This window comes from Trachurus japonicus, chromosome 13, assembly GCF_045865225.1.
Source record: "Trachurus japonicus isolate A0001 chromosome 13, Traja_1.0".
In the NCBI taxonomy this organism is placed as follows: Eukaryota; Metazoa; Chordata; class Actinopteri; order Carangiformes; family Carangidae; genus Trachurus; species Trachurus japonicus.
Genome location: NC_140919.1, coordinates 30,995,282 through 31,022,652, shown reverse-complemented (window position 1 = coordinate 31,022,652; position 27,371 = coordinate 30,995,282). Strand labels below are relative to the sequence as shown.

At 42.7% G+C, this 27,371-nt stretch overlaps 1 protein-coding gene across 1 annotated transcript in view; it reads left to right on the top strand.

Annotated features, from left to right (window-relative positions):
* The window catches only part of foxo1a (forkhead box O1 a), a 28,750-nt gene extending 13,662 nt beyond the window's left edge, over window positions 1-15,088 (top strand). Inside the window, exons 3-4 of the mRNA XM_085795942.1 lie at window positions 10,303-10,494; window positions 10,920-15,088. Coding sequence (XP_085652068.1) covers window positions 10,303-10,494; window positions 10,920-12,107 — 1,380 coding nt within the window. The 3' untranslated portion in view covers window positions 12,108-15,088. The remainder of the gene's footprint in view (window positions 1-10,302; window positions 10,495-10,919) is intronic.
* The last annotated feature ends 12,283 nt before the right edge of the window (window positions 15,089-27,371 follow it).

Here is a 27,371-nt window from a genome sequence, read left to right as displayed (position 1 = left end):
AGTACTACAGTTATTAGACTTAAATTTTTTTCTTTCCTTTTTTAAACAAAGAATATCCCTAACAGGAACAGACACCAGAAGTGAATATTGTGAGTCCAACAATGACCTTGTTATATAAAGAGAAGAGGGCAGAGGCGTTGTGAGTCCAGGAATGACCTTATTGTGTCCTGTAAGCCACTCCCTCTCCTGTTCAGTAATGACAGAAAAAGAAGAAGAATTTATCTTTTCTAAAGGTGGAATTATGGCCCATGACCCTGACCCTCTTGTGTCTAAATTCAAGTGGAACATTTTATCAACCTTGCAATAGGTTTGGGACAGTAACCAAAACCCAACCAAAAAATTGTTGTCTGTCCTTCCAGCCAATCAGTTTGCTTAAGAAGTTGTATCTCCACAGCCTCATTCAGTAGGGTATCCAGCATTGTTAAAAAGCTAACGCGGATACAAGTCAGGTTATTCCTCCTTTACTCTTCAGCACAGACAACTTGTCATTTCTTCTAGGTTTTTTTTTATTTTTTTATCTTTAGATGGAATTTGAGAGGAGATAACATTTATTTCTTTCAACCAAAAATGATGGTTTTGTACATATGAATGAATGGTATAATGTTAGCCAATCTTTGGAGGAAAATAAAGTTAAAGGCAAAGATTAAGGACAAAAATGTCAAATTGTGTGAAATGTTTAGTAGTAAGCCTTGAGCGTCAGAATTGTATATCTTATGGTGCTAAAGCATTTTCATCCCCTTGGACAAAAGGGGTGGGGCCTAAACAGGGGTGAAAGTAGCCGGTACTATTACCAAAACCTTCATCTCTCTCTCACTTGCATTTTAAAATAGCAAAGTTAAAACCCAAACAAAAAAACATTTACTAAGCCTACTACTTTGACACAAAAATATAGACTGTTTGTAGTGTTTCTCTGTTTTTATTTAAAATGTCTGTAGATGATAACTGACAGATATTTAAATCATGTTCATAGTGTTTCAGCCAACCACAAGAATGTGTGGAATTTCATTGGTGTAATTTATTGTTCGTCCTGTCCCGGCGCTAGCAGCGTTTCTTGACGTCTGTGGACCAGTTGTGGAAAACGTCCCAGGGCATTAAATCAAACGCACCGATCCCCGTAGCAACCGCTGTGTTTCGGAAGTAGACGCGCATGCGAACTCGCGTACTGCTAACTCTCCGGTCGTTCGCTCAAAGGCAGTTAAGTTTCCGAGCTGTTCTGTATATCGTTAAAATTGAACAAAATAACACGAAACACAACTGCTTACTCTCCTACTGATTTTAATTGGGACATTTTGCAACGTACGGTACACGTTTCGAAGGCTGGGTGCAGAGGAGATCACCGGGCATTCTCCGAGAGGAGGGGGAGAGAAGCGGGGCAAGAGCCTTGAGGAAGAGAGGGAGATGCCCGGCCAAGCTCCGTACAGCATGGACTAAAACACAACGGACAGTTCAGAAACAATTCGGAATTAGTTAAAAGGAGTTTTTAACAGACAAAGCAGTTTTCAAGACTGCATATTGCTATTGATCTATTTTCTGACCCAGAGTGCAGGCAGCCTCTCTCTCATGATCTTCCTGGTACTGAGTACCGCCTCTGAATTTTTTAGTGATACGCAGTACCGGACCATACTGGCTTACTTTCAACCCTGGGCCTAAACTTAAAGAACAAATTAAAGATTCTAGTTGGATGCGTTCAGATGTAAAGGTACAAGATTTCATGATGACACCTTAATAGATGTAAATGAATAAGGAATTGTATATAGTCTATCATCATATGGACAGATTTTGGTGTTGAAGAGAAATCAGTGCGGTTTGGTGTGGATTGCACTTGTTAGAGGAGACAGCATTCAAACACGTTGTGGCTGTTTTCCTCCTGATCTCATCCACACATCCCCCTGCTGAACCCCGTAAACAAGGACTCATGTATTGTGTTAACCATTTTCCCCTCATTAAAAACATTATTGCCGTATAGCTTTTTTCCATCAAGACAGTTTAAAGATTATGTGTATATATCTCAGTGCAGTTTCAATGTAATAAAACAACTCTGAGAGATGAAACCCAGTGAGAAATCCTCTCATCTCTGTGACCAAATTTATTGTTGGAATCGACATCCAGCCATAAAACAGCTTGGGGATATCCCTGTGTTTGCTAGGTTGAACTGGGGTAACACACAAAAACACACAAACACACACATACTCCCACCCCCACCCTCCTTCCCGTGGTGGGTCAGGCCTGTGGACGCAGGCCGCCACACAGGCACCCAGCAATGGTCCACACACTGCATCTTTATCCAGGCAGAGCAGGCAGCAGCCCAGCCCAGCCGCTCTGCTGATCAGAGGCGAAAAATATCCCCGCTCCACAGACACAGCTCTGTGCATTTACAGACTCACATTGTGTTGCACATAGCAACACATGCACATATTTTAGCATGGTAAGCTTTGCCAGCACAACCCGGGCCCTGTCTGTACACATGAGCTACGTGCTGCTTAAGTCTGAGTCAGGAAATAAGCGAGCACAAGAGAGAGCTCAGCATGTAAACACCAAGCTCTGATTGCTGCTGCTCACATGCTGCTGGGACATTATTTTAGAAATATGTGTAACAGTTACCATAAACAACATGTGTGTAGTCAGAATAAAATACAAAATGCAATGTGAATCACTATGCAGTCAACATATACTATATGAGCCCTCCAGCTCAGGTGACATAAGGTCAATAGCGCAGTGTGTAAGTTATTTTAAATTAACATGTGCTTGCTTTCCACTCAAAATACTTGAAACAGTTGAAAAGAGTTTAAAATGTCGCACAAAGATAAAAGTCTTTGCTTGATAATGTTTTTCTAAGAGTCAAAGCTGAATCACTGATAGGATATCACTGCATACCTATCAGAACATCAACAGTATAACATTTCTTGAATAACACCACAGAAGAGAAACTCAATGCAAATGCAAATTGTCTGCTTGGCTATTGTTATGAAGTAAAAGCCTATTTGATTTCTGCATTTTTTCCAGCTTAACTGAGTTTAAACTTTTCAAGGACAGCCTGAGGAGTCCAAGTGTGAGACACGACCAAACCGAAGGGAAGGAGAAGATGATTTATTATTCTCTCACGAGTTCTGTTTGTTTGGATCCATTATGAGGGCAAAGCTAAGATGTACAGTAAGGGCTTTATCTGCCATTGTAATCCTGCTGGAAAAGCCCTACCTGGACAAGGGCCCCCTCTTTCCCTTTTCCTCTTGTTTTGCCCAGTCAGACTACACAGTTTTGATTAGGAAGTGGTGGCTCTTGAACTTACTGTTTTCTTCAGCAAGTCCCTTACGTAGCACCTGCCAGAGCCTCATTTTTGCAGTGTTTTGCATAGAAACCAGAGGCATCAGTGGGATCAGTATCAGGACCGGCCAGCTTTTCCTGTGCGGATACAATGCAGCAGGAAGTTCTGCTAATAGCCCCACCACTCCGCCACCCGTCTCACACTATCATACGGCGATGAAAGATCCTGGAGTGTCAGTGGCTTTGCTGCTTCTCACAGTGTGCACAAAACCTCTCACTGACTATTTATCATTTGCCTGCAGCGTCTGTGAGACCGATCAATCTTCAGCTTAACCAATCACCATCCGCTCAGGCTTCCAAGCTCAGCTGTGTGTGTGTGTGTGTGTTCGGGGGGTGGGGGGAATTTGGTTGCACTCAGATTCCTTGCAGAGGATTGTGAAAAGGAGATCCTGCCAAGAGGCCGTCAGTAAATACATTTGCAGACAGATTTGCTTCTGCATGACTTGCGTTTTCTGCCTTTTCAATGGTCATATAACTCAGCATCTGACAATGACCATTTTAAAGAGGTACTTTCCTGGAAGTCATAGACCACTACTGGGGCTTATATAGGACTCCAAAGTGAATTTAAGGAGCTACACACTGAGTGCTCTGTGTCCGGGGCCTCCGCTCTCCCTTCTCGTTGCCAAATTCAATTATTGGAAGTTGACGTCAGCGGGTGAGAAAGGGACCTTTTCTGCTGCAACACGAGTGTGCGATCAGCTGTGGCCAGTAGTGTACGTGCATGATCTCCCTGAGGAGCGAATGAAAAGGACAAGAGAGGAATAGAAGACAAGTTAGAGGGAAGGGGGGGTAGAGGGGAGGGGGCAGAAACAACCTATTTCTGGCTTAAACGATATCCTAGGGTCAGTTTCCATTTTTAAACTGAGACTTTTTTTTAAACACAGAAATTGTGGTACAACAGATTTCTTTTTATATCGCCGCTAACAGTGACTCGTTTATGCTGCCCTGACCAGACCAACCTGAGGCGCTGTGCTGTGTTGCTCGCTGCTACGCAACATTAATGACAACAATCATTTCCTTTTCTCCGGACCGCTTTAATGAAACCGAGGGTGTAAATAATAAAAAAGGCCTCAGGCAGGTGCCCTGCTTTGCTTTTCTTTTTTTTTAATGACCACTGCCTTTTTATGATCATTGTTGTATTGACTTTAGTAAATAGGTCAGTGATTATCACTGGTCAGTTCAATATTGTTGGTGATGATAACCTATCAAACTGCAAACGCATGAAGTCATCACAGGCTGTTCAGACTGCTCTGTGAATCTGGCAATGTGACGGTGTGATGCTTGATATCTGTGTGTGTGTGTGTGTTTAAGCAACAAAGAGATAGCGTGCACATGTGTGTGTATGCAAAAAGATCAATACATCCAGTCTGAAACAGTTTGTTTGATATTCTGTATGTTTCGAATGAAAATCATTACAAAATCTATCACCCTAAAGATAAACACCGTATTCGTAGATATTTAGATAAAGCAACCCTACGAATGTTCGACTAAAATCAAAATATCCCATGACAGAAAATCTAAAGTAAAATTTAGGTGCAGACACTGGCAATTCAATCAATTACATCTTGTCTTTATAATTGATGCACAAAAAAATCAGAATCCTCCCTCATCAAAGAAGCCATCAGAAAAAAACCTTACTGGCCTGTGGCTGTGTAATCTATTTTATCTATTCTTTTATTTAACAAGAGAAGCCACCGTTTTGTCTTTTCCCTGAATAAATGCACTCTCAAATTTTCCAAGTTGAGATGTAAATCAGAAGCTGTCTAATAAAAGTGTGAGCACATGAGATTATCTGAGCAGACATGTGATGTCAGCTCTTTCTGAGCTGGTCGTCGACTACAGACACATTTCTCATATCATCCTGCAAGGAGGAAAAGAAAAATAACTGTCCTTCTTGCTCATGTCTGTGTTACTCTTTTCCTGTCTCTAGATGTTATTGTAATATGGCCACTTCACCCCAACACACCACCTTCAGCAAACCTGCTTTCATAATCTAGAGGAATAAGTTTCTGGCCTCTCACTTAAGTGAACCTGAAGCTGAGGGGAAAAAACCGTCAGTGAGTGAATCTTTTCATAATTTCATAAGTGGTGGTTCCCCATCACTCTGTTCCCCGCCATCTCACCTGGTGCTGTGTGCTCAGCCTCATGCTGTTGTTGAGCAGGCAGACCTGCTGAGCTGGTGTTAGCCTAATAACAGGTTTACACGTTTTCTGTCTTAACCACACTGCTTTAACTCAGCCGGACTCAGCACAAAGCTTCAGACATGACCAAGCTACAGCTTTAGGGCTACTTACTTTGGCACTTTGAGAAGCTGTGCAACATACTCTACCTAGTCCCAGCCGCAGACGTGACATAGAAAATAGCCACTTACAGTGCACAAGCACACACCTGCAGTTAAGGCTAAACTGTAGATAATGAAAGGTGAAACAGCCTGTTCAGGACAGCACCGTTTTTCTCATGTGTTCAGTGGAAATAGTGCAGGGAAACCACATTTTTTCACCTCCATCAGTTCCATATCTCTGATAAGTGCATGTGAAACTGCTCAGAGAGCTGATAGCGTGTGAGTTTGTACCTGCTGCACGCTTTCAGTCTGTCAGGAGGGAGCATTGCTGCAGACTGTATACGTATGTGCTATGTGGCCTATGCAAGCTGAGGTTTCTCTTGTGGCTTCACTTGATTCAAAGCAGCCCTGCATGTAGGTGGTGTTGCACTCTTCTGGGGATTTTTTTTTTCATTTGATCAGTTGACATTTATGCAGCTATGAGCGCGTCAGCACCTCGGTCATTGTGCCAGCATCTGTCTGATGCTCCGTTCTCTAGTTCTCTGCAGGTACTTGGTGAGCGTTTGCAACAAGAAAGCAGAGAAGAGGACAACGAAAGGAGGAGGGAAAACAGGACTAAAAGAAGCGAGATGAAGAAAGGAAAGGAGGCAGCAGATGAAAGGAGAAGAAGAGCTGTAGGAGGTGACAGAAGACAAGGCAAGGAGAGGAAAGAGGAAGGGAGGGATTGATAGGAGAAGACAAGGAAGCAAATGAGAGAACAGAAGAGAGGAGGGAGATGACAAGAAATACAGAGAAGGAGAAAAAAAAGGAGAGGAAAAGGAGAGGGTGATGTAGCGAACACTGTGGCCTTTCAGTAGTGCTGCCAGTGAGGGAGTTTAAACCAGCACAGTGTGTTCTTTACTGATCCATGCCCACTCTGTCACACACACACACACACACACACAACCCCTCTTTCTCTATGCCTTAAACGGCCTACACTCAAAACACATTTTGCACACACACACGCATGCACGCACACACACACACACACACACACACATGCATTGCACACGCCACCCAGACACACATACTGTGGCCACTTGTTGAGTCATGACGTATCCAGTCATGTAATTGAGTTTCAGCAGTCACACGACACAAGTGAACATTACTTTCATTTAATAGATATGGTGTGACATCAGGGATTAGAGCCTGTAGCTAAACATAAACTCTCTGGCAATGAAGGGTGAGGGGTGGTGGGGAGGGGGGTTGTTGTTGAAGGAGAGGGGGGGCGGGGGGGGCAAAGCTAAATTTGCGGTGTCCACTTGGCTGACGACGCTGCGGCTTCGCATTCCATGCCTTTTTCTCTGCCTCACGACCGCCGTGTTTCCTGTGAGGCAGGAAGTCAGCTCTGTTTCCTGTCACTGTCCACTTTCATGTGGTCACTTCCTCGTGTTTTGCCAGCGCCGCTCTGTTCTGTTGACTCAGAGAACGGAGGTGGTGCTCCTCGTGGTGGGCCCGGGCAGAATAGAGAGAAGTCTCTCTCTCTCTCTCTCTCTCTCTCTCTCTCTCTCTCTCTCTCTCTCTCTCTGTCTTTATTATCTCTGGCTACATGAGCTTCACAGAAAACAGTAATGTCAGGTTACTGCCTGCTGTCACGCCACTTGTTATGATCACATTCCTCTGTGCAAAAAAAAAAGAAAAAAAAAAAGGTTTTCATTCACTTTAGCTATTCATTCATTGTAAACAACATCTAGTGTTGTTAGTGTTATTTTGAGTGCAGGCTACTTGGTCAAGAACTGTGAGTTGTTGCATTCTGGTTTTGTGTCATATTTTTATACAACACGAGATACGAGTGTCCTCCAGCAGCAGTTATCAGCAGAGTTCAGCGCTGTGAAATCGTAGGTTTTGTAACCTTGCTGAGGAATGTTGATTGTGATGACTGTTTTGGCTGGGAATCCTGCCTTTACTGTTTCCTAAGAGATACTAACAAGTTGGCTGTGATTACAATTGAACTTTGCACACAGTGATTAGCTGGAATGTTGAGATTCCCGTGTAGCGCAGCCAGAGATAAATCGTTTTCACGTACGGTGGCCGAATTCAACTACATTAAAAACTATACCATGCATGCATGTGTGTGTGTGTCTTGCATAAGTGACTGTGTTCATCCCCTCACTCGTGTGTGTTTTCAAACCACAATATCATTGGCTGCAGCGGAGTGACCAACAAAATCAACACCATACTGCACTGCTGCTGTTTGTCGTACTGCCATGCCTCTGAAAACATAAACTGGCACACACACACTCACACACACAGTGAGAGAGGCTTTTCCATCGGTCCTACCAGTCACCCTCAGCCACACTCCCCACACAGCACATTGAGTTCTGGTATTTCCCATCAGAACAGTTTTAATGACCCTTCACTTGTACTCCCTTTCTTGCATCAAGACTTTTTGAATTTGAGCACCCCGAGTACTGACTGTTACGTAAGCCAAAATAGAAACCAGAGCGCCTAAAGTGAAGTTTGTCTCAGTCCTTTCTGTCATCAGAATGATATAGGGCTGTAACAGGACATCCCGGCGTCTGCGCTCACATTGCAGTCATTCCTTGTTGCAGCACAGCTGAAATTACCAGCACTCTTAGTGGTCATGGGAAAGAGAGGCTCATGACCAGACTTTACTCCTCGCCTTTTGTCATAGCTACCGATGTGCAGTAAGGAGGGGTAGGGTAGGGAAGTGTGGGGTGGGTGATGGAGGGCATTGTGGGTTGGGGGAGGGGGCATTTGCTAGGGTAATCAGGGAAGGACTGTCACATCCCTCAGATCATGCAAACGAGACTGAGATTATTGGCTGAGACAGTCGGGTCATTTGATCAAGAGGTAATTTTGTTCATTTGTTAAGGGCCCAGTGTTCAGTAGGGTCCTCACGTGCCCCGGAGCCTGAGGTCCTCCAGCGAGGAGAGGAAACACATGCAGGGAAGAAAAAGTAGATACACAGAGAGGTAGAAGGAGAGGAAGAAGAAAAGATACTTACGAAATGATAGACATAAAAAACTAAGACGGCCTTGTGTGGCTGCAGGGGAAGGTAATTTAGATTAGTAAATTCGTCCCTCAGCTGATTGTCATAAACTGACGCTGTTGTCGATTCATGGAAAGGGCATTCACCAGTTTGACATAGGGAAGTCAATGACCTGTTAAAAAACAGCAGTGTAACAATCAGGTCAGGAGGGAGGTTCTTAAAGTTTGACAAAATCACCCCGATGATGTCAAAGGGACGTCATCAGGGTTATCCCCAGCTCAGCTCAACAAATGTGGTTCTAATGGAAGACAATGTCAAGTTGTATTATGGAAAATGTATTCAGTTCACCCCTTAAAAGGTCAGAGTCTTTACATTTCAGCTTCTTATGGCTTTAGTTTTGAAATCCCCTTCCCTCCAAACCAACTTTTGAAATTCAAGAATTAGCTCATTTCCTCTGTTTTATATCATTGTAATTCATTTCTGGATCGTTGGACAAAACAAGCCATTTGAAGACATCGCCGTGAGCAATGGAAAATTTCAGAGACTAAACAAACCATTGAAGTACTTAGGTGGGAAATTAATCGACAATGAAAATAATTGTGTTGTTGGTTGGAGTTGGGAGAGATTTCAGAGTGGAGATGTTAGAGATGAGGAGAAGCAGAGGTGAAGGCAGAGCAGAGGGCAGACTGTGAACCAGATGTGAAGCAGTGACTCACAGCAGGAACGGGCTTGATGACGTTAGCCACTATGCACGCTAAGCTCTGCATGTGTGTGTGCCGGGAGTTCCAGCCTTTTTTTCCAAAACAACAAGCTTTACGCATGCACAGTAATGTCTGGCCAAGGCTCATTACTTCATGTTATGGTGCGGACACAAAACAAGCCAGGCCATCAGAGCACAGAGTGTAAATCACCCTCTGATTGTAGATGGTCACTTGTTTGGTCCGTCCGAAAAAGTTCGAACAGGCTGAAAAAGCAGATGAGCCCTGAAACGCTGCGTCCCGGCACAGTAGCAGTCCTACAGTCAAGCAGGACAGAAACAGTGTCTCGCTTTCTGCGGTTTGCTCAGCAGACATTTAGCCCCATATTCTCGCTGTTTTGTTTGCCATGTTTTAATGATGCTTCATTAGCTTCTTGACAAAAATTAGTTTTTCCACCTGGATGTGTCACCAAGCAATGTTAGAGTGCAGAATTAATGTGTCTGTAAGGAGGAAAGATTAGTCTGTTTCCTCCCTTTGATTCTGTGCTGGTTTAGACAAGACACGTAGTCAGGTGGAATGTGAGTGTTGGTACAATGGTGTTTTACAATGGGCCCCTCTGTTTTTGTAAAGGAAATAAAGGCCCACTTGTACAGTATGTTTGGAGATAAGAGTGTCTGCAGTTTAATCCCTGCTCTGTTCAGGATGTATTGCTCATGGAGTAAACTTATTGTCACCTATTGTGCGTGTGTGTTTGTGCACATGTGTTCCTTTGAATAGCTAATGGCATTAGATTGTTGAGTGAACTTAAAATCTCCCCTTTCTCCTGTGTAAGTCAGCTGTCAAGCCCGATGTGTGTTTTCTAAAAGAGAGCCACCTGTACAGGGGGATTTGCACTTTGTTGCTGGAGCAGATCTGAGGTGTTCAGGGAAAAGGGCAAGTACAAATCTCTCCCAATTGTCAGATCCTCACTCATCGTTCCTCTTTCTCTCCCCCCACCCCCTCTTCTTCAGAACTCCATCAGACACAACCTGTCGCTGCACAGCCGCTTTATCCGGGTCCAGAATGAGGGGACGGGCAAGAGCTCGTGGTGGATGTTAAACCCAGAGGGTGGGAAAAGCGGCAAGTCCCCGCGACGCAGGGCGGCCTCCATGGACAACAACAGCAAGTTCACCAAGAGCAGAGGGAGAGCAGCTAAGAAAAAGGTAAACAAATAAAAGTAATGTGTCCTTGTGTGATTTAACTTCATCTCCACTTTCTCTCCCCTTGTGTTTTCAAATGAGAGCATTTACAAACAGGTGAATGGGTGGCCCAGGGTCATTTTGTAAATGTTAATATTCACTCACTGTAAAATAGCAGGTTATATATTTTGCTAACTTAATATAATTAACTTACAAGACTGTTAAAACGATTCTTTGTGTTTGGGAATCAAATCAACACTGATGATGAGTTATATCTTTTAACCCTCTTGTAAACATCTTCTGAACAGCCCTTCCCACGATCATATTATGGAACAGTTATTTGACATGCCTATTTTGAAATTTGATTTTCTTAGTGTCTGCCAGTCCTGTGCTTTTTTTTTTCTCCAGTAAATTCATCCTAAAGCATGTGTCACACTGTCTCCCCACAGCTGTCCCTGCAGGGCGGCCCTGACGGAGGTGCAGACAGCCCCGGCTCCTACTCCAAGTGGCCTGGCAGTCCCAACTCCCACAGCAACGATGACTTTGATGCGTGGAGCAGCTTCAGGCCTCGGACCAGCTCCAATGCGAGCACTCTGAGCGGCCGCCTCTCTCCCTTCATGCCTGAGGATGATCTCGGAGAGGCAGATGTGCATATGGGCTACCCAGGAGCCCCTGGGGCCAAAATGACAGCCACGCTGCCCAGCCTCACAGAGATGACGGGCTCTCTGGGACACAGTTCTGAGAATGTTATGGAGAACCTTCTGGACAACCTGAACTTGCTCTCACCCAACAATTCTCAAGTCGGAGGCGGGGCAACAACCCCAGGCTCCTCCCAGTCCTCCCCATCTCCCATGATGCAGCCGAGCCCCGGGTACCCCACTTACAGCTCCCCCAGTATGGTCACGCAGCCTCAGCAGGAGTATCGCAAGTGTGTGTATGGTCAAGCGGGAATGAACACCCTGTCATCCATGCCGCTGCAGACACTGCCAGAGAGTAAGCCCGGCTTTGGGCCCAGTATGGGCCCGTACAGCTGCCCAGCGGGGCTCCTGAAGGAACTGCTGACGTCTGATACAGACCAGCACGGCGAGCTCATGCCGTCGGTGGACACTGTGGTGTCTCAGTCCAGCGGAGGCTGCATGCTGCCACCATACAACAGCAGTCAGCATGCAGCCAAACTCATGGCAGGAGGAAACAGTCACCTGCACAGTCTCTCTCACACTCACCCCCACAATGTGCACAGCCAAGCCCCGGCTACGTCACCCGCCATGAATGGCCGCTTGCTCATGTCCCTGAGCCACGGTGGGGGCTCCGTACGTTTGCCTACAGCCAAAAGCCCTATGCAGATGCCTTACGGCCTCTCCGGCCACCTCAGCGGAGGAGGCATGCCCGCCGGCTTCTGCCCAGTCAACACCAATGGATACGGTCGACCCGGCCTGGCACCACCCTCACACCCAGAGAAGCTGCCGAGCGACTTGGACGACATGTCCATCGAGAAGTTTGAGTTCGACATGGAGACGGTCCTCCATGACACTCTGATGGACGGGGACTCACTGGACTTCAACTTTGAGCCAATGGTGACCCAACAAGGTTTCCCCCATGGCGTGAAGACCACCACACACAGCTGGGTGTCAGGGTAGAAACTGTAGTACGACAAAAAGAATTAAATAAAAAGGCCTGTTCATCTGACAAACAAACAAAAATGTATCATGGGAGGTTTAATCCTTATTCCAACATCACCTGAGATGTCCTCAGACATTTGTGTCTCACAAAGACTTCAGCAGACTGAGACTGGTCACAATCTGCTGAGGACGCAGCGCCATTAGAGCCCCCAAACTGAAGAAGATGAAATCAGATTATTTTTGAAATCTCACATATTCTGTACAAACTAAGTGCCAAACATTTTTTGCCTTAACGTAAGAGCCAAACTGAAACACACCTCCTCTGGTTTACTCACCAAGGTTAGAAATACTATTCAGCGGTTTTGTCTGCGAGTGACACTGCCAACTCCATCTCATCATCAGCAGCACAATCTGTACCAGTGCACAAACACATACCATGCTGTTTACTGTGTCTGCACAATCAAACTTTTTGCATGTACAGTGTAGGGATAATTGATTACCACTACGGACAAATTATGAAGGTAATCTAGCTCATGGGTTCATGGACTGACATGATGTAAAGTGAGAGACTTCTCAAGGGATCTTCGGATGATGTTACATAATAACTCACTTTGTTATTGCCTGAATGTACATAATGTCGTCATACGCCTTGTAAAATCAGGTCTTGTAGTGTGTTTTGTAAGACTGTAAATAGTGTTTACAGCATGGAAGCAAAAATTAAGGCAGCAGAAATGAGCTCACAGAGAAAACTGGATCAGATTCTTTCAAATGCACGTCGAGTGGACAGATCTGTGCTTTGAGAATCCTTCTCAATCAGGCTGTAAAATGGTAATACACTCTCTGATTTCTTGTACATACATTACAAATGTATATTAAAATTATGTAGTAGGTGTTTACTAGATTTAGTATATATTTGAGACCTAAATTATTTGTGGATTAATATAGATTATGCTGGTGCATAACCTGCGCTCAGACATCAGAATTGATCTGAGTCGTCCGTCACTCTGAACCTTAATACCACAGGGGCCTATTTATTGTGCCTAACAGAGTAGACTGCAGGCTTGAAGGGTTTTATATTGTAAATATCTACGGTCCAGAAGATACTCAAATCCAGCAGTCTTAAAGAGAAGTACAGTGAATTCTTTATTTTCCGCTCCCCGATTTCACAAGAAGAAGCAAGTAGGCTGTAGGTCGTTCCTGTTGGCTGTGGCCTGTTAGGAGGTGGAGGCAGGTTGGATAACAGATATTCTCGGTACTGTTGCTGCTCACACACAAAGACTGAGTCCAAGACCTGTCATTGATGTCACTGTGAGTAACCAGCCTGTCCCCTTTTCAGTTTTAGAACGTTTACTTCTTAGTATCAAAATATCACGTGACTGATATGAATAAGTACAGTGAGATTCCTCTGAGCTTTACTGCTTTTAATGAGACTCCACCTTCAGTCTGCCCCTCCTACCTCTACTTGTCTCTGTGTCTTTTAAAACATTTGATATAATGGTAACACGTAATAGCTCGATAGCTCCAGTCTTTTACTTTTTTTAATGACACGTTTATTTTATTTTATTTTTTTATTCTTTTTAAGTTTTCCCTGAAAAGTGCTACTAAGTGTTAAGTATCCTATCTAGCTTGTGTATTTGCATTTTCCAACTTTTCCCACTTATTGCTGTACTAACAACGAGCTTGTCAGCCTGTAGTGTACAAGATTGTGGCGAACTTTGTGAAGATGGTGTGTGTAAACATGACTGCTTCTCATGAAGTCGACTGGTTCGGAGGCTAAAAGACCAAGTGGCTTGGAGATAACTAACTAAAACTGAAAAAACTGCCAATTTGATGTTAACATTTATTGATTGATTTATACAGAAACCACACATACCAGTGCGTGTGTCTGGTCGCATGTTGTCGATTACTTGGAGTATGCAGGTTTTTTACTAATGAGTTCACCTCCAACCACAGGAGGAAAGCTTGGCTGAAATGAAAGCCTGCATATTCCACCAGCTGGTAATGACACAAGATCTGACACCGCTGAAAGATTTTTAAGAAAGCCATGGAGGTTTAAGAAGAGTAAAATTAAATTCTTAACATTTCAAAAGACTCTGCAGAGGAGCCGTTAAAGAAGCTGCTGTTTGGCTTTGGTGCCAGGTGTTGCCTTTTCTTACCCAAACATGCCATAATGTACTATAGCCAAATTTGCCTTTGAAGTTAAAGTGATATATTTAGCATTTTTATCATGTGATATGTTAAGAATTATATATATTTGTGCCGGTCACTCAAGTCAGGATAAACTGTAATGAATCCATGTAGTCAGTGTCACAGGGTTCACTCTAAAAGTAAAAGAGCTGTACTAAGTAAATTATATCTCTACATTTTTAAATGATTGAATCTATGCATTGTATTCCTTAATTTTATGTTGCTATTGTTATATTTTCATTTTTTTTCTTTTTGAACTTATGACAGAGATATTTTATTGTAACATAGCGCTGTGAGATATTATGGTGTTGTTGTTGTCAAAACTCTATGTTCCAGATAGTTATATGGGGAAAAAATGAAGTTTATTTAGAAAATACAGTGCAGTGATTGATATGCTAAGCTTTTGTAAACTGACAATGTTGTATTTCTTGTATTTAGCTACAGTTTTTAGAAAACAGCATCAAAAAGCAAATTACTTAAAAAAAAAGAAATGCTAAGATACTTCATTTTTAAAATGAAAAACAGAATATGTAGTCTGTCAGAGAAGTCCCACTCAGAAGGCAGATTCTGGACCAATTTTTTTGTAATTTTATGAATAGAAAGATATTGCACTTTTACTTACATTTTTTTAACAAAGTGCTCCTCATATCAAGAGGAAGAGTTCCCAATACATATTTTAAAATGAAAATCTGTTACATTTAACTTATACAGGAATAAATTGGAATTGTGATGTGTGATTTGCAATCAATTAGAATATGTAACTTGTTCAATATTAATGTATTAAGACCTGAATAAATGTACTTCTGTGTTAACGACGTGTCTGATCTGTCATTCAACAATGGGAAAGATCCAGAGGAAGTTGATAGGCCTATAGACACTGACGTATTGGTTTGGTAAAAATGGTTTGTTTTTGGTGAAAATGCAGGTGCATACATAATCTGTTCTTGTTATATGCATAAAAATCTGAATGATATGTTTAACACAGTGGGTAAGGATAAGAAACTAATAAGAAACTACTGTCACACATGCACATCTCCAGTCTTAACACTCAAATCCCTGGTTACTGTGGTGTAAATCAAGCAAATGAAGAAGAGTTTGATTATAATTACACAAGTTTTTATCCGTCTCTCCTTAGTTTTTTGTAGATTTACCAAAAAGTACTGAAGAAATATTTTTGTTTTGTTTTGTTTTTTATGTTTTTATCGCTACCTTCATGGAACCTTAGTCAAAGCAAGTCTCAAGTCATCAAAACCTTGACGCTGGTGTGATTTGGGTCAGGTCATGTGACTCTGGATAGTGGTAAGCTAGATGGACAGCTTGACATTAGAAATACCTAAACTCAATGATATCCTTAATCACTAGATGTGTGTAAACATGATGATAAAGAAAGCAGAGGGTAATTTAGCTAGCTCAATAAATATGTTGGTGACCACTCTTTCCTGACAATATGGCTACTAACAAGAGCACTGGGCTTCATATTTTTTGCTACTGATTAATAAGTGACTCCTGACTCCACAGCAGTCGGTTGCTGATTTATAGTTACACACATATTACATATGACTTCTTAAGCCCTGAGCATGACACCCAAAATACCTAAACTGCCTGTCTTGGCAGGGAATGATTAGCAGGTTTTCTGGCCAGGGGTCACATTTTTGTCCCAAGTAATAGAACAACTGACATATGCTGTGTCTGCTTGTAAGTGTAGTAAGACCTGACGCAATGTAGCATTTTGTAATAGAAAAATTAAAGCAGAAGTAAGCGATCCGGTCGTTTTGGCTAACTTCTTGTCAGCCGATGGAGTTAGCAGTCCCCGCCCTCGTCATGGATCTATTGGTCCTCGTCCCTACGTCACCACATTCACGCGCATCCCTTGGCTGCACACACAGAGAGGACCGCCCCTTTATGCCGTTCTCTCTCCTCATTGGATAAAGGTTGTAGGATACAAGGAAAGTTTTCTCCTCGGCTTACATCAGAGCAGAATGTCTGACAGACCCGTGTTTCGGACCAAACACTCTTTATAAGTTATTGCTGTCGGAAGATATAACTATTTAAGACTTATATTAACACAAACATTCCGCTTACTTCTGCTTTAACAAACCCAGAGCTAGATGGCAAAACCCATTATAACCCATAATCATCTAATTTGAGTCAAAGTAGTATGCAGAGTAAAATAAGTACATTTTCTTCCTTCATCTTCTATTCAGTCTCTACACTTCAAAACTGTAAAGTACACAGTCACAGGAGGATAAAGGATCTCAGAACAGGAGATTTAAGCCATGTGCAGAGCGTTGTTTTATAAAAGACTGAAAATTCTCTGCTCATGTGCTGTACTCCCAGTTCTGGCGTCTCATTTCTTCCCTATAATGATTCCTCCTGGCTTTTCCTTACAGCCACATTCCGCACCATGCACCCCCTACCACTGAACCCAGTCACCCCAGACAGCAAACTGCACCACCTCTCTGGACCCCACTGTCTTTGACTTTGACTTGTAAGTAAAAGATAACCTTTAACTAGACAAGCCACTGGGGACTTGTCTCATAAAGGGCTCTGGCTAAGAAAGGTTCTTAGGAAATTGTTGTTAAGACTCGTTCCAGTGTTCAGCTCTTTTTCGAAACCATTTTTTCACCGTCGTTCTTGCAGGGCTGCACATCACATTGAGGATGATTTCTGTGAAATGACTTTAAGCATGTAGTTACTGCTCAGTTAAAATGAATCCCATCGCAGAGACACAACAAACCCACGTAATGTATAACAGTCAGCTTAGCCAGCAGCATGTTGAAGAGACTTTAGAAGACTCAACTCAACAGCACAATTTATGTTTCTGCTCCCCCCGTGAAATCTGAGTGTTTGCATTTCTTTACAGTGCACAGCAATGTGGGCCAAGGTTTTGGTGTCAGAGTGAAGAGGGAGGGGGGAGGGAGGAGGGGGGGCTTGTGAGCATATAGCTCAGGAATGTGGGCGTGGACTCCTGCCAAAGGCATATGCGATCCTTATGTTCCCCTGGGTGCAAGAAGGCAAAACGCGGTTAGACAGTTGGGTCCATGTCAGGACACAGATGCAGTGTGAGGACACAGGGAGAGGTCGTTGAGTTCATACTCCTTGCTACATTTGTATTTGCTCTTTTTTAGAACAAACTGGCTCTTTTTAGATTGTTTTCTTGAGCCCCTAATTTGAATAGATGACAATGGGTTAATGAAAATACAAAAGGCAAATGACAAAAGGGAAAAAAACCCCAAAAAAACAAACAACCTTAAATCTAAATTCTTGTCATTCCTCTGGTGCAGTAGAGTCAATATTTGCAAACACAAAAGGCTTAAGAAGGCAGAAGAAAAATGTTGCCAATTGTCAATTCTGCTATCAAAGACACTTCCTGGTACCTGGTCTATTAGAACATACTAGACACAGCAGAACACGAATATAAAAACTCTTTTAATGCCTTCAAGTGATTCATAAACAATTAAAGTAGAAGTGTTCAAGAGAAATAACAGTTGTAGCCAAATAACAAAAGGGTTTAATATTCACTGATTAAAAAAAAAAGAAATCTGTAGAAAAACATATCTATTCTATCATCTCATCTCTGCATAGAACAACAAGGACCATATGTGAATGGATGAATGCACTGAAAATACACACAGTTTATTATTAATAGATATCTTTGAATTTTTACTCTTTTAAACATTTCAAAATAATTTATCTGTAAAGCATTTTAAAATGTGAATAGGGGAACCAAACTCACATTTTGTGACTTATCTACTTAGTGTACTTTATCACTCTTACCTTTCCCAGCTATCAGGCAAGCCTGAACACGTATGGTTGTGTGTGTGTTGAAGGTGTGTCTCCAAGGGCTCTGGAGGTGACACAAATGAGTCTCAGAGAGACTTTGGGCCTGAAGACACCAAGCAGTGGGGCCTGTAACTAGTGAAGTGCCAACGTGGACGACAGAACCCATGGGTGGTCACCAGCCTCACCTGAGCCTTCCTGCTGCACACCCTGCACTATACATTTTTGTTTCAACGTCATGCTTTAGAAATTTTTTTATCTGCTTGTTTGACCCATATTCTTTATCTTGTTTGATGGAAAAAATATTCCCTGTAATACCATCCTTTAAAAAGAAAAGTCTTGACTGCATTACACAATAATGAAGATTTATTTCAAGACTGCTCAGTCATCAAAAAGATTTATTTCAGGACTGCTCAGTCATCAAATTTTGTTGCTGGCTCGAAGAGACTATTATCAAGTAACACTGGATTCCAAAAACAAGTTATCTAGTTAAGTTTGTGCCCAAATGTGGAGTGTCCCATGCTCACATCTAAAGTGACTATTCAGTCAACCCAAATACCCTCCTTTGGCGAGTCCATAAGTGGACCAAAGGTCCTCCTGAAAAGTGACCTTAGTGTAAATGCCCCTCTCGTTGACCTCAGTGCTCCTCAGCCAGGCCCATGTGTTCTTCTGGTTGGCATGACTGGCCCAAGAGCTGCCCCTTTGATTGTTGACCCCTATAGTTGGCAAGTGACCCTCTGATTGGCTGCAGAAGGTGTACTTTTGGTTGCCCCACAGTTTACCCATGTGCCTCTTTATTTGGCCTACATACCCCTGTTAGTGGCTTATGTGGCGCTCTGGTTGGCCTGAATACTTCTGCTGGTTGACCTTAACCTGGCTCTGGTCGGCATGAGGGCCCTTCTGTGACAAGTGCCCTTGGATCACTTGATTGCTCTAAGTGATGCTTCTGGTTAGTGTGAGGGCCCCTCAGGTCACCCTAAGTGCTTCTGTGGTTGACTCAAGTGCTAATCTAATGTGACCTTCGGTCTAAATGAATAAATAAAAAATAAAAAAAACTAAACATCATAAACCATAGAGCCATGTTTTTTCCTGCCCTGACCCATAGACAGCCTGGATGCTACTGCTCAGTTGTGCTCCACTGAACTGCATCACATCACACTGTACCAAAGCAGCTCCGCTTCGGGGCCAACAAACGTCATTCTGAAATGCTGCACTTCAGAAGTTGGGGGGGGGGGGGTAAGAGAGAAAGATGTAGAGACACAGAGAGAGTTAAAGAGAAACAGATGTAGCTCAACTGTTGTGTAAGTTGAGAGGAGGCAGCCCAGCTTCGGGTGGGGGTGGGGGGTGATTTGTGTCCTGACTTGACCTCTCCAGCAGCACTGATAAGACACCCGACAGGCATGACACACACACACACACATACTGATGCGATTCTCTCTCTTTTCCCCTCGTTGTTTTATCTTGACTGTCTCTGGCCGTGCTGCTGACCATCACTGCTCCTCGCTTTGTAATTTATGCATTGCTGGAACCGATTAGCCCCATATGACTTTAGCCTAGGTTAGTTACATTCCACATCACTCTTTGCTTTTTGCAGCCTTTGTGCTGTCACATCTTCTTGCTCCCGGAGCCCTTGTTAACCGCCTCTGACATTATTTAAGTATCCATCATTGCAGCATCAGATATCTATTACCCATGAGCTGCATTTATGTCATGTGAAGTGAGCAGTCTAGGGAAATGGAGCCAGACAGAGCAGAGTCTGTGAGTAAGGATTTTGTCAAAGAATAAAAGGGTGTCAAAGCTGGGTTCGTTAAAAGCATTTTCTGTCACACTGTCAGACCCTCTGGTGCTGGGAGGAGACGACTAGTGAAAATTCTGGTATTTGGGTATTTCAAGTATTTAAATAAACTGGTTTAAACACAGGTTTACTTCTGAAGCTTCATGAATTGAACTTGATGGCCTGATAATATCTTGTGACCAACTCGGGGATGTTCACAAACAATTTTCCCTGCTATACTGCAAGCGATGGTTACTACAGTCTGCCTTTGTGTTGCTCAAAGCTGTTACTACATGCAATGGGAGTCTATTTATGGTCGTTCACTCAGCCTAGCAATAGCTCGCCCACAGCCATATTCCATGATTTATATGAAAAATGCCCCTCTCCACCCAGCTCGGGTTTGTGGTTAGCTGTGACTGGCACGCGACTCATGGTATTTCCTCCAGAATGATAGTAAGAGAGTCACACACCGGCACTCTCCAGCATAAACAAAGTCTTCTTGAATGGCTCACAGGATGTAAACACTGAATAGGACAAAGAGAAAGAGAAGGAAAAGAGAAAAAGGTACAAAAGAAAAAGTACAGTGTGGACACAGTGAAACACCAACAGAAAGAAGAAAGAAAGAGGTGAGGCAGTTTTATTTGTCTCGCACCTTTCAGACACAGAGGCAATCGCTTAATAATTGTACGTTATTCCAATGATTCACTAATGCAGCCAACTAAGTGGAAAGATCCCTCATTCCTTTACTCACTGTTTAAATCTGCTGTTTCTTCTCACAAGAACTACAGCCTGCGGTCGGCCCTACGAGAGAAACAGGAGAAAAACATCTCACACACATCGACCCAGCAGTGAATTCATAATCTCTCTGAACAGACTGCACTACTAGAGAACACCAGGATGCTGTTACTGTACTTTGCTTGGTTGTGGTGGTACAGTACATTTTCTGGGTTTGGAACAAAAGTGCTCATTTGCAGGTTTATGTCCTAGCTTAATACCCATAAGCCCACAAAGATTTTCTGCTCTTTTTTGTGGAAGGAGCTGCCCCAGGATATATTTTATTACTAACAACTATGGGGTTGTGGTTCTCTGGTTTTCCATTGAGAGAGTTATTCATCTTAAAATGCTGAATGGCCAATTTAGCTTCTGAGAAGGAGACTTCTTTTGTGTTTGTTGTTATCGAAATGTCATATTTATTTAGTGAGGGGTTTTCCCTCAGTTCTACCTGTGCAGCAAATGGACAGACATACACATTCAAAGCTGTTTGGCCCCAGGTTGCCATGAGTTTTAAAGTGTCACTCATCAATGCAAGAGAAAGGGAGAAAGGTAACCTGCAGCAGCAGTGGGTCATTCAGCATGTGATGAAATTATTCAGTAGTGAATTAGATTCTGTGTCCCCTCTCCTCATGTGTGTCATAAGGTGTTTCACGCTTGTTTATGTTTGGTCCAGGAACATATCGGTTACCTGAGCCCCGGCCTAGTAATCTGCATCCAGGGCATGCGTGGGGGCGAGAATCAAGTATCAACAGGACATTGGAAAACAACACCATCAACAACACTCGGTGCAGCTGACAAACACTGGCCACGGATCCTAACAAAGCAGCATGTGTGTTTGGAGAAGTCTGGCACTGAGTTGCAGGTGGAGGCAGTCTGTCACTGATCCAACCGCAGGAGCTGTCCCGCCGCTGCTGCGGTCAAAGATTCGTCTTCTGATAATAGAGTCAACAAGAACATCATTGTCTGGTTTTCAGGATGGAAGCGAGTGATGTCTCTTACACCTCTGGGCTCTTCCTCTACTGTCATTATGAATTTTTTTTTTCCATTTACATATCTGGAATTCAACACATGATTTTATCAATGAGAACAATATTCCAATGGGCCTGTTTTTAGGCAGTGGACAGAGAATTTCGTAGCATTTTGAGTGTTTGCTCTTTGGCTGATTTCTTCATCTGCACATAGCTGAGAAGCAGAAGTGAAACAAAATCAACCAGTTATACACCCAGCAGAGAACAAAGCAAGGGAAATGGCAACCAAAACCCTCTTATTGAAATTTATAGCATAGATTCTTTTTTCATCTTTTAAACAACCAATTGTTTAGTTTTTTCCCTGGCTTTGTTGTGGTAAACACTTTTATTTCAAGTTATCAATTATTGGAGCTCAAATGCTGAGTGTGTAACCTCCCCTCACGTCTTTCATCCTCGTATTTTTGAAGCTTTCACGTGGATAAAGAGGCTATAAACTTTGTTTATGTTTTGTTATAGACATAAGCAGTGAAACAAAATGTCCTCAGTTAGATTAAAAATGCTCCAAAACAAAAATGTTTACAACCACAAGATGTATGAATATATGCGTTTTAGAGCTATGGTTATTAGACTTATTTGATCTGATGTTTGGTCTTTGACTATTCTCTGATTCACTCATTGTCAAACACCAGGATATTGCCACTAAAATATCAATTTGATACATTCTAATAATGACCTTTGAAATGTTGAACCTTTCTGCTGTTCTACTACAGGATTAATCCAATCCTGTGTAGGAGGTGGGGGTGCATGGGTAGTAGAGTAGGGGGGCAACACTTTGAAATCATTAACTGTGAGCAGGACAATAAAACTGAGATTAAAAAGCCAAAGAGCACTTTGGAAATAGTCCAGTTTCTTTTTGTTTTCAGTCTAAACTTGGGAATGACCCAGAGACCCTTGGCCAAGAACCACACTGTGCACTTCATAGGGGATTAAATGGTTCAGGATTGGATAAACTCCTAATTTTTTCTCTATATAACGCATGTGTTGTGGTATTGACTGCGTAGTCTCCTTTAGCTAAGGGACAAAAAAAATCCCTCTTCTATTGTTCCTAATAATGTTATGGAGTTAGCACTCTGTGGCTTTTCAAATGTGTGTTTTCTGAGCGATTTGGTTATTGACTTAGAGAGTTCAGGGAGGAGCTCATGTCAATAAGCCAGCCTGCCCCATGCTGGCTGCACCATATGGAGAGGTCTGGTTGTAATTCGTGGGACAGGCCAGGGCGTAGTGCCAGGGAATTAGAGAGCCGGGCGGCAGGAGACATTTTAATTTGTGCTGCCATGTGCAAAGGCATGCACCTCCAGCCTGGGTCGGTTCCTGTGATTAGGCAGGCTAGCATATTCTTAGAAGAGGGGAGGAGTAGGAAAACATGGGGAAATAAAGCAAGACCCAGGAAATGCTATTGATTGTTTGACATGACATGGACGGTGTTAATACAATCCTGTGATGGTCTATATTGTGGTATTGTCTTTGTCCAACATCCCGAGTCTGACAACTTCAGACAGCATTCAGAGCCCATTTCACTGAGGACAACCATGTTAGACTCCTGACTACTAAAATCAGTGATGCAACTGATTTAAAGCTCCATATGCCGAAGATTTACATGAACAAAAGAATAAAATTTGGATTCTCCAGCAGCACCAAGCTGTTTTGGCAAATATACTGCTACCAGCACCAAACCAGTTAGCAACTAGCCAGTGGAGGTTAGTAGACCATTAGTATTCATAGGGACAGATCTGATGACCAAGAAAAGAGGTACTGTAAAAAGGATTTTGTCAGGGTGGCCCAAAAATGGCTCCAAACAAATGATACCCTGTCTGCTGGATGCTTGAATAGGCAACTGTATGTGGACTCATTCACCTTTCAGTGGAGAGTATGTTATGTATGTTAGGTTCAATGGTCACTGTGTTCACTCACCAAGTCCACAGTGATATCTGTAACTCACATCTTAATGAATATTTTTAGTTAATTGCTAACTTAGTCTGCGACTGACTTTATCACACTAACATGATTTCATTCTAATTTATTCCCATTATATAATAATATAGATCCTATTTCTTGTGAGGGTGTTAACTAGTTGTCACTTCTTTGGAGTTTTGCACCTGTGCAACTGATGTAACAAAATTCCCCATTGAAATAAAGCCAGTGTGGACTGCAACAATATCTCTTTTCCCACATGTTGCTCATTCTGTAAAACATAAAACTCACTCTGCATCCTGCAGGAAATATTCATCCTGAGACAAAGGGATATTTTCACAGGTGTTTATAATAATGTCAAAAGCATTGAATGATAGACTAATCATTAGAATAGGAATATAAATTGTAGGAAATGTATATAAAACACACACAATTGTATGAGACCTGATTTATTCACTTTTTTACCCCCACAAAGTTTGTTTATTTCAATGAAATAACAGGATGGAATAAACATGATGGATACAGGTTTGTTTTAATGTTAATTCAGTATTTTGGTCATTTTATTTGAAATGGGAAGCAGGTGCAGTATAATTGTCATGTAATAGTGTCACATTAACATCTGTGTCTCTGATTATCTCATCACCACAAGTTAGCTGGTATAATAATTCTGGATGGATTTGGTCCAGTGGGATGCCCTGCTACCTCTTCTGGCTCTGGCAGTGAGGGAACACCTTCACATCTCCACGGTGACAGATTCCCATGAAAGGAGATGAGCAGTACACGGAAAAGCCACTGACGATGAAGAGCTTTGTTCTGAAATGAAATCTCCAGGATCAAGAGATAAAACACTCATTTGAATCAGAAATCATCCAAATGTATCCAAATCAAGAATGCTGATGCAGAAAATGTTGGATGTGTTTCCTCTCCACCAAAAGAGAGATAGTCTATAGGCTTTATTTTGTGGAAGAATGAACTGAGTTACAGCTCTGGTAAGCCCTCACTTTGCTCGGAGCTGTGATTTATGCTCAGTAATTCTGTGTTGCAACTTAGAGCCGATCTAACTCACTGGAGACTTGTCAGGTGTAGGGGTGTGATCGTCCCTGTTTCCTAGACAATGGGATTATGGGATATGGACAGTGAGATAGGCAGGATGACCTCCCTCTCATTAGTGAGCCAGGGAAAGGATGGCAATTATCACTGTAACTCTCAGAGGAAACCAACTCTACAGAGATTTGTTAGGGGTATGTTACACTGTATGTAAAGGTGAGACCTCATCCTTGAGAGAAATTGCTTTATGTGCTCTGCTAACTATACATTAACTCTGGACAACTAGACTGACTTTTTAGTTATAATTCACCAGCTAAGGATTGAATAAACTGTAGAGCAACTAAGTTTCAGTTCTATGGGTAATAACACATTTATAAATGGGAATGAACATATTATTATAGTCATAGTCATAGTCTTGACCAATTAACTGGGTTAACTGCTGAGATGTGGTGATGTGACAGACAGGCCATGGGTCTACAGATAGCAACAACCCATAGCAACCAAACAACTTTGAAACAAGCCCTCAGGCTGATAATATTAACAGTGGTTTAACAATGACCTACTGAACTTATCACGATTGGGTGTACATAATGTTTTACAATGCAGCAGGTAAAATAACATTTCATTTTTGGTTTCAGTTCAAGCAAATGGCCTAGTTAATTGGTTATAACTGTCTAACCACTGCTGTTGCCCTGTTGAACTCTGCTGTAATGCTTGTTTGGCTCTGTCTTTGATGCAACATTGCGCAGTAAGTGGGTTCAGCAGTAGGGCTGAAAGGCCCTTTTAAGAACATTTATCTTCAGTTAAATCAAAGATTCAATTAAATTCAAAAACAGATGGGTTATCTCTGAATGAAAAGTTTGTTTGGCTTTTGATCAAAACCACTAGGAATAATTATTATTTTAAGATAATCTCTTAATGGCAATTTACCATATGAGTGCTTTGCTCATGGGCAAATCATAAACCTGTGTTAGTGTTACGCAGGATGAAAAATGTGTGCCCCTGTGTGTATGTTCATGAGAATAAGAAAGGCTGTGCATGCATGTGTGTAAGTGTTGTGGGAGAGCCGATTCAGTGTTGCTAATGACTGCCTTCCCATGAGCTTAATCAAAGATTTGTACATTTAATTGCTGTCAAGTCAGCGCTCACCACCTGCCACGTCTTGCCACACATGTGCTCACCCCCTCTCTGGGAGCATTTCCAGCTCCATCTATCATCCCTGGCTGAAGGCTGAGACAACACAGCCTGCTTGACAACCTGCACTCAGCCGTCCAGCCGGGCCCAGCCAGGCCTGCACAGCATGGACCCAGAGAGCCTGCTCAGCGCGGCGGGAGGTCTGTCAGCACCTGGGCCTTACAGTGCCGAACCATTCCTCACATTATTGAAAACAGACTAGCCTATAACTGACACCGAATAAAGCCACTGAGATTTGTGTTTTTGTTTTCCCCGCTCACAGAGGCATTCACAGGGCTGTGCGCAACCTGGCCGTGACATGAGATACGTATCAAAGCAGAGGGGCTCTGTGAAACACCGCCAACCTTGCACCTCTTTAGGCCTCACCCTTACTCCCACGCTAGCTGCTATCACTGTGTGTGAGAATTGGTGGTCTGCTTTGTCCCTCAGCACAGCCCAGGATGGAATGTGGGCCTGATCTGTTATCAGTCTCAGCTTGTTTTCCCAGCTGATGCCCACAGGCCTGGTGTAAAGCAGCCGCACTCTTGCACGAGCTGTGCGAGGATCTGTCAGGACTGTTCGCTAATGCCTCTCACCTTTGGATTTGTGGGGCTATTACAGTATGCATGACAGACATTATTAGTCCCCAGAGGCCTGCGCCTCCCAGGGAGCTACAATGCAACACGGTAATGCAGCATCAGGTGGATTTGGAAAGAGTGGGAGGTTTGTGCTGTGCACACAGCAGACAGGATCCAGCACGGCATGTGGAGGCTGTTTTATGGCTTGTTGGTCATAAGTGGTTGTTGGATGAACACCTCATAGTTCTATGTAGTTATCCCTTTATCTGAAGTCCAAAAATTTCTATCATGTTATGTAACAAAGAGCTTTATAAATGTCAACAGATACTTAAAATGAGGTTAAATATATTAGGAATAAAACATTAAAAGAGACAACAGTTAACATGATGAATCCTTTTGCTGATGTAACACTTTTTATTACATTTCTAATCCTGATAGATAATTAAAAACTATAAATGTATTATCATTCATTCATTCATTCATTTAGAAATGATCTTTCCAGTTCTAAATAGTATTAGGTTAATGGTGCTTCATGCTTCAAAAAATTACTTAATAACCATTAACACCAACTTGTACAACCTGAATAGTAAAGCTGAGCAGAGAGTTTTATTTTTCAAGGCTGTGAGGGTTTTAAAAGTAATTTCTGGATTGCATTAGTCACCCCCTTTCCATCTGTTTTAACCCTGCCACACTGTCACATGAGCACTTCTAGTATCTAGGTGACAAAAATCAAACTGAAACCCCAAAGCAGAGCATATAACCAACATTTCACAAGGGAGCACGTACAGTATGGTGGTGGCTCAGGTGTAACAGTTAATCCAATGTTATATTCATCCTTGAAAGTTTGCTAATTGTCCTGTGAAAGGCTCTAGGCTAGACAGAAGAAAACAGGCCTAACCTGTACGGTGGGAGTCGCTTTGAATGTAAGCCGACAAGTCTGGACAAGGCCCTGTGTAGCCTGGCATCTCCAGGGGCCAAAGCTCTGCATGCAAGGTGTGATCCAGGCCTGCTCCCATGGCTCCCTGCGCCA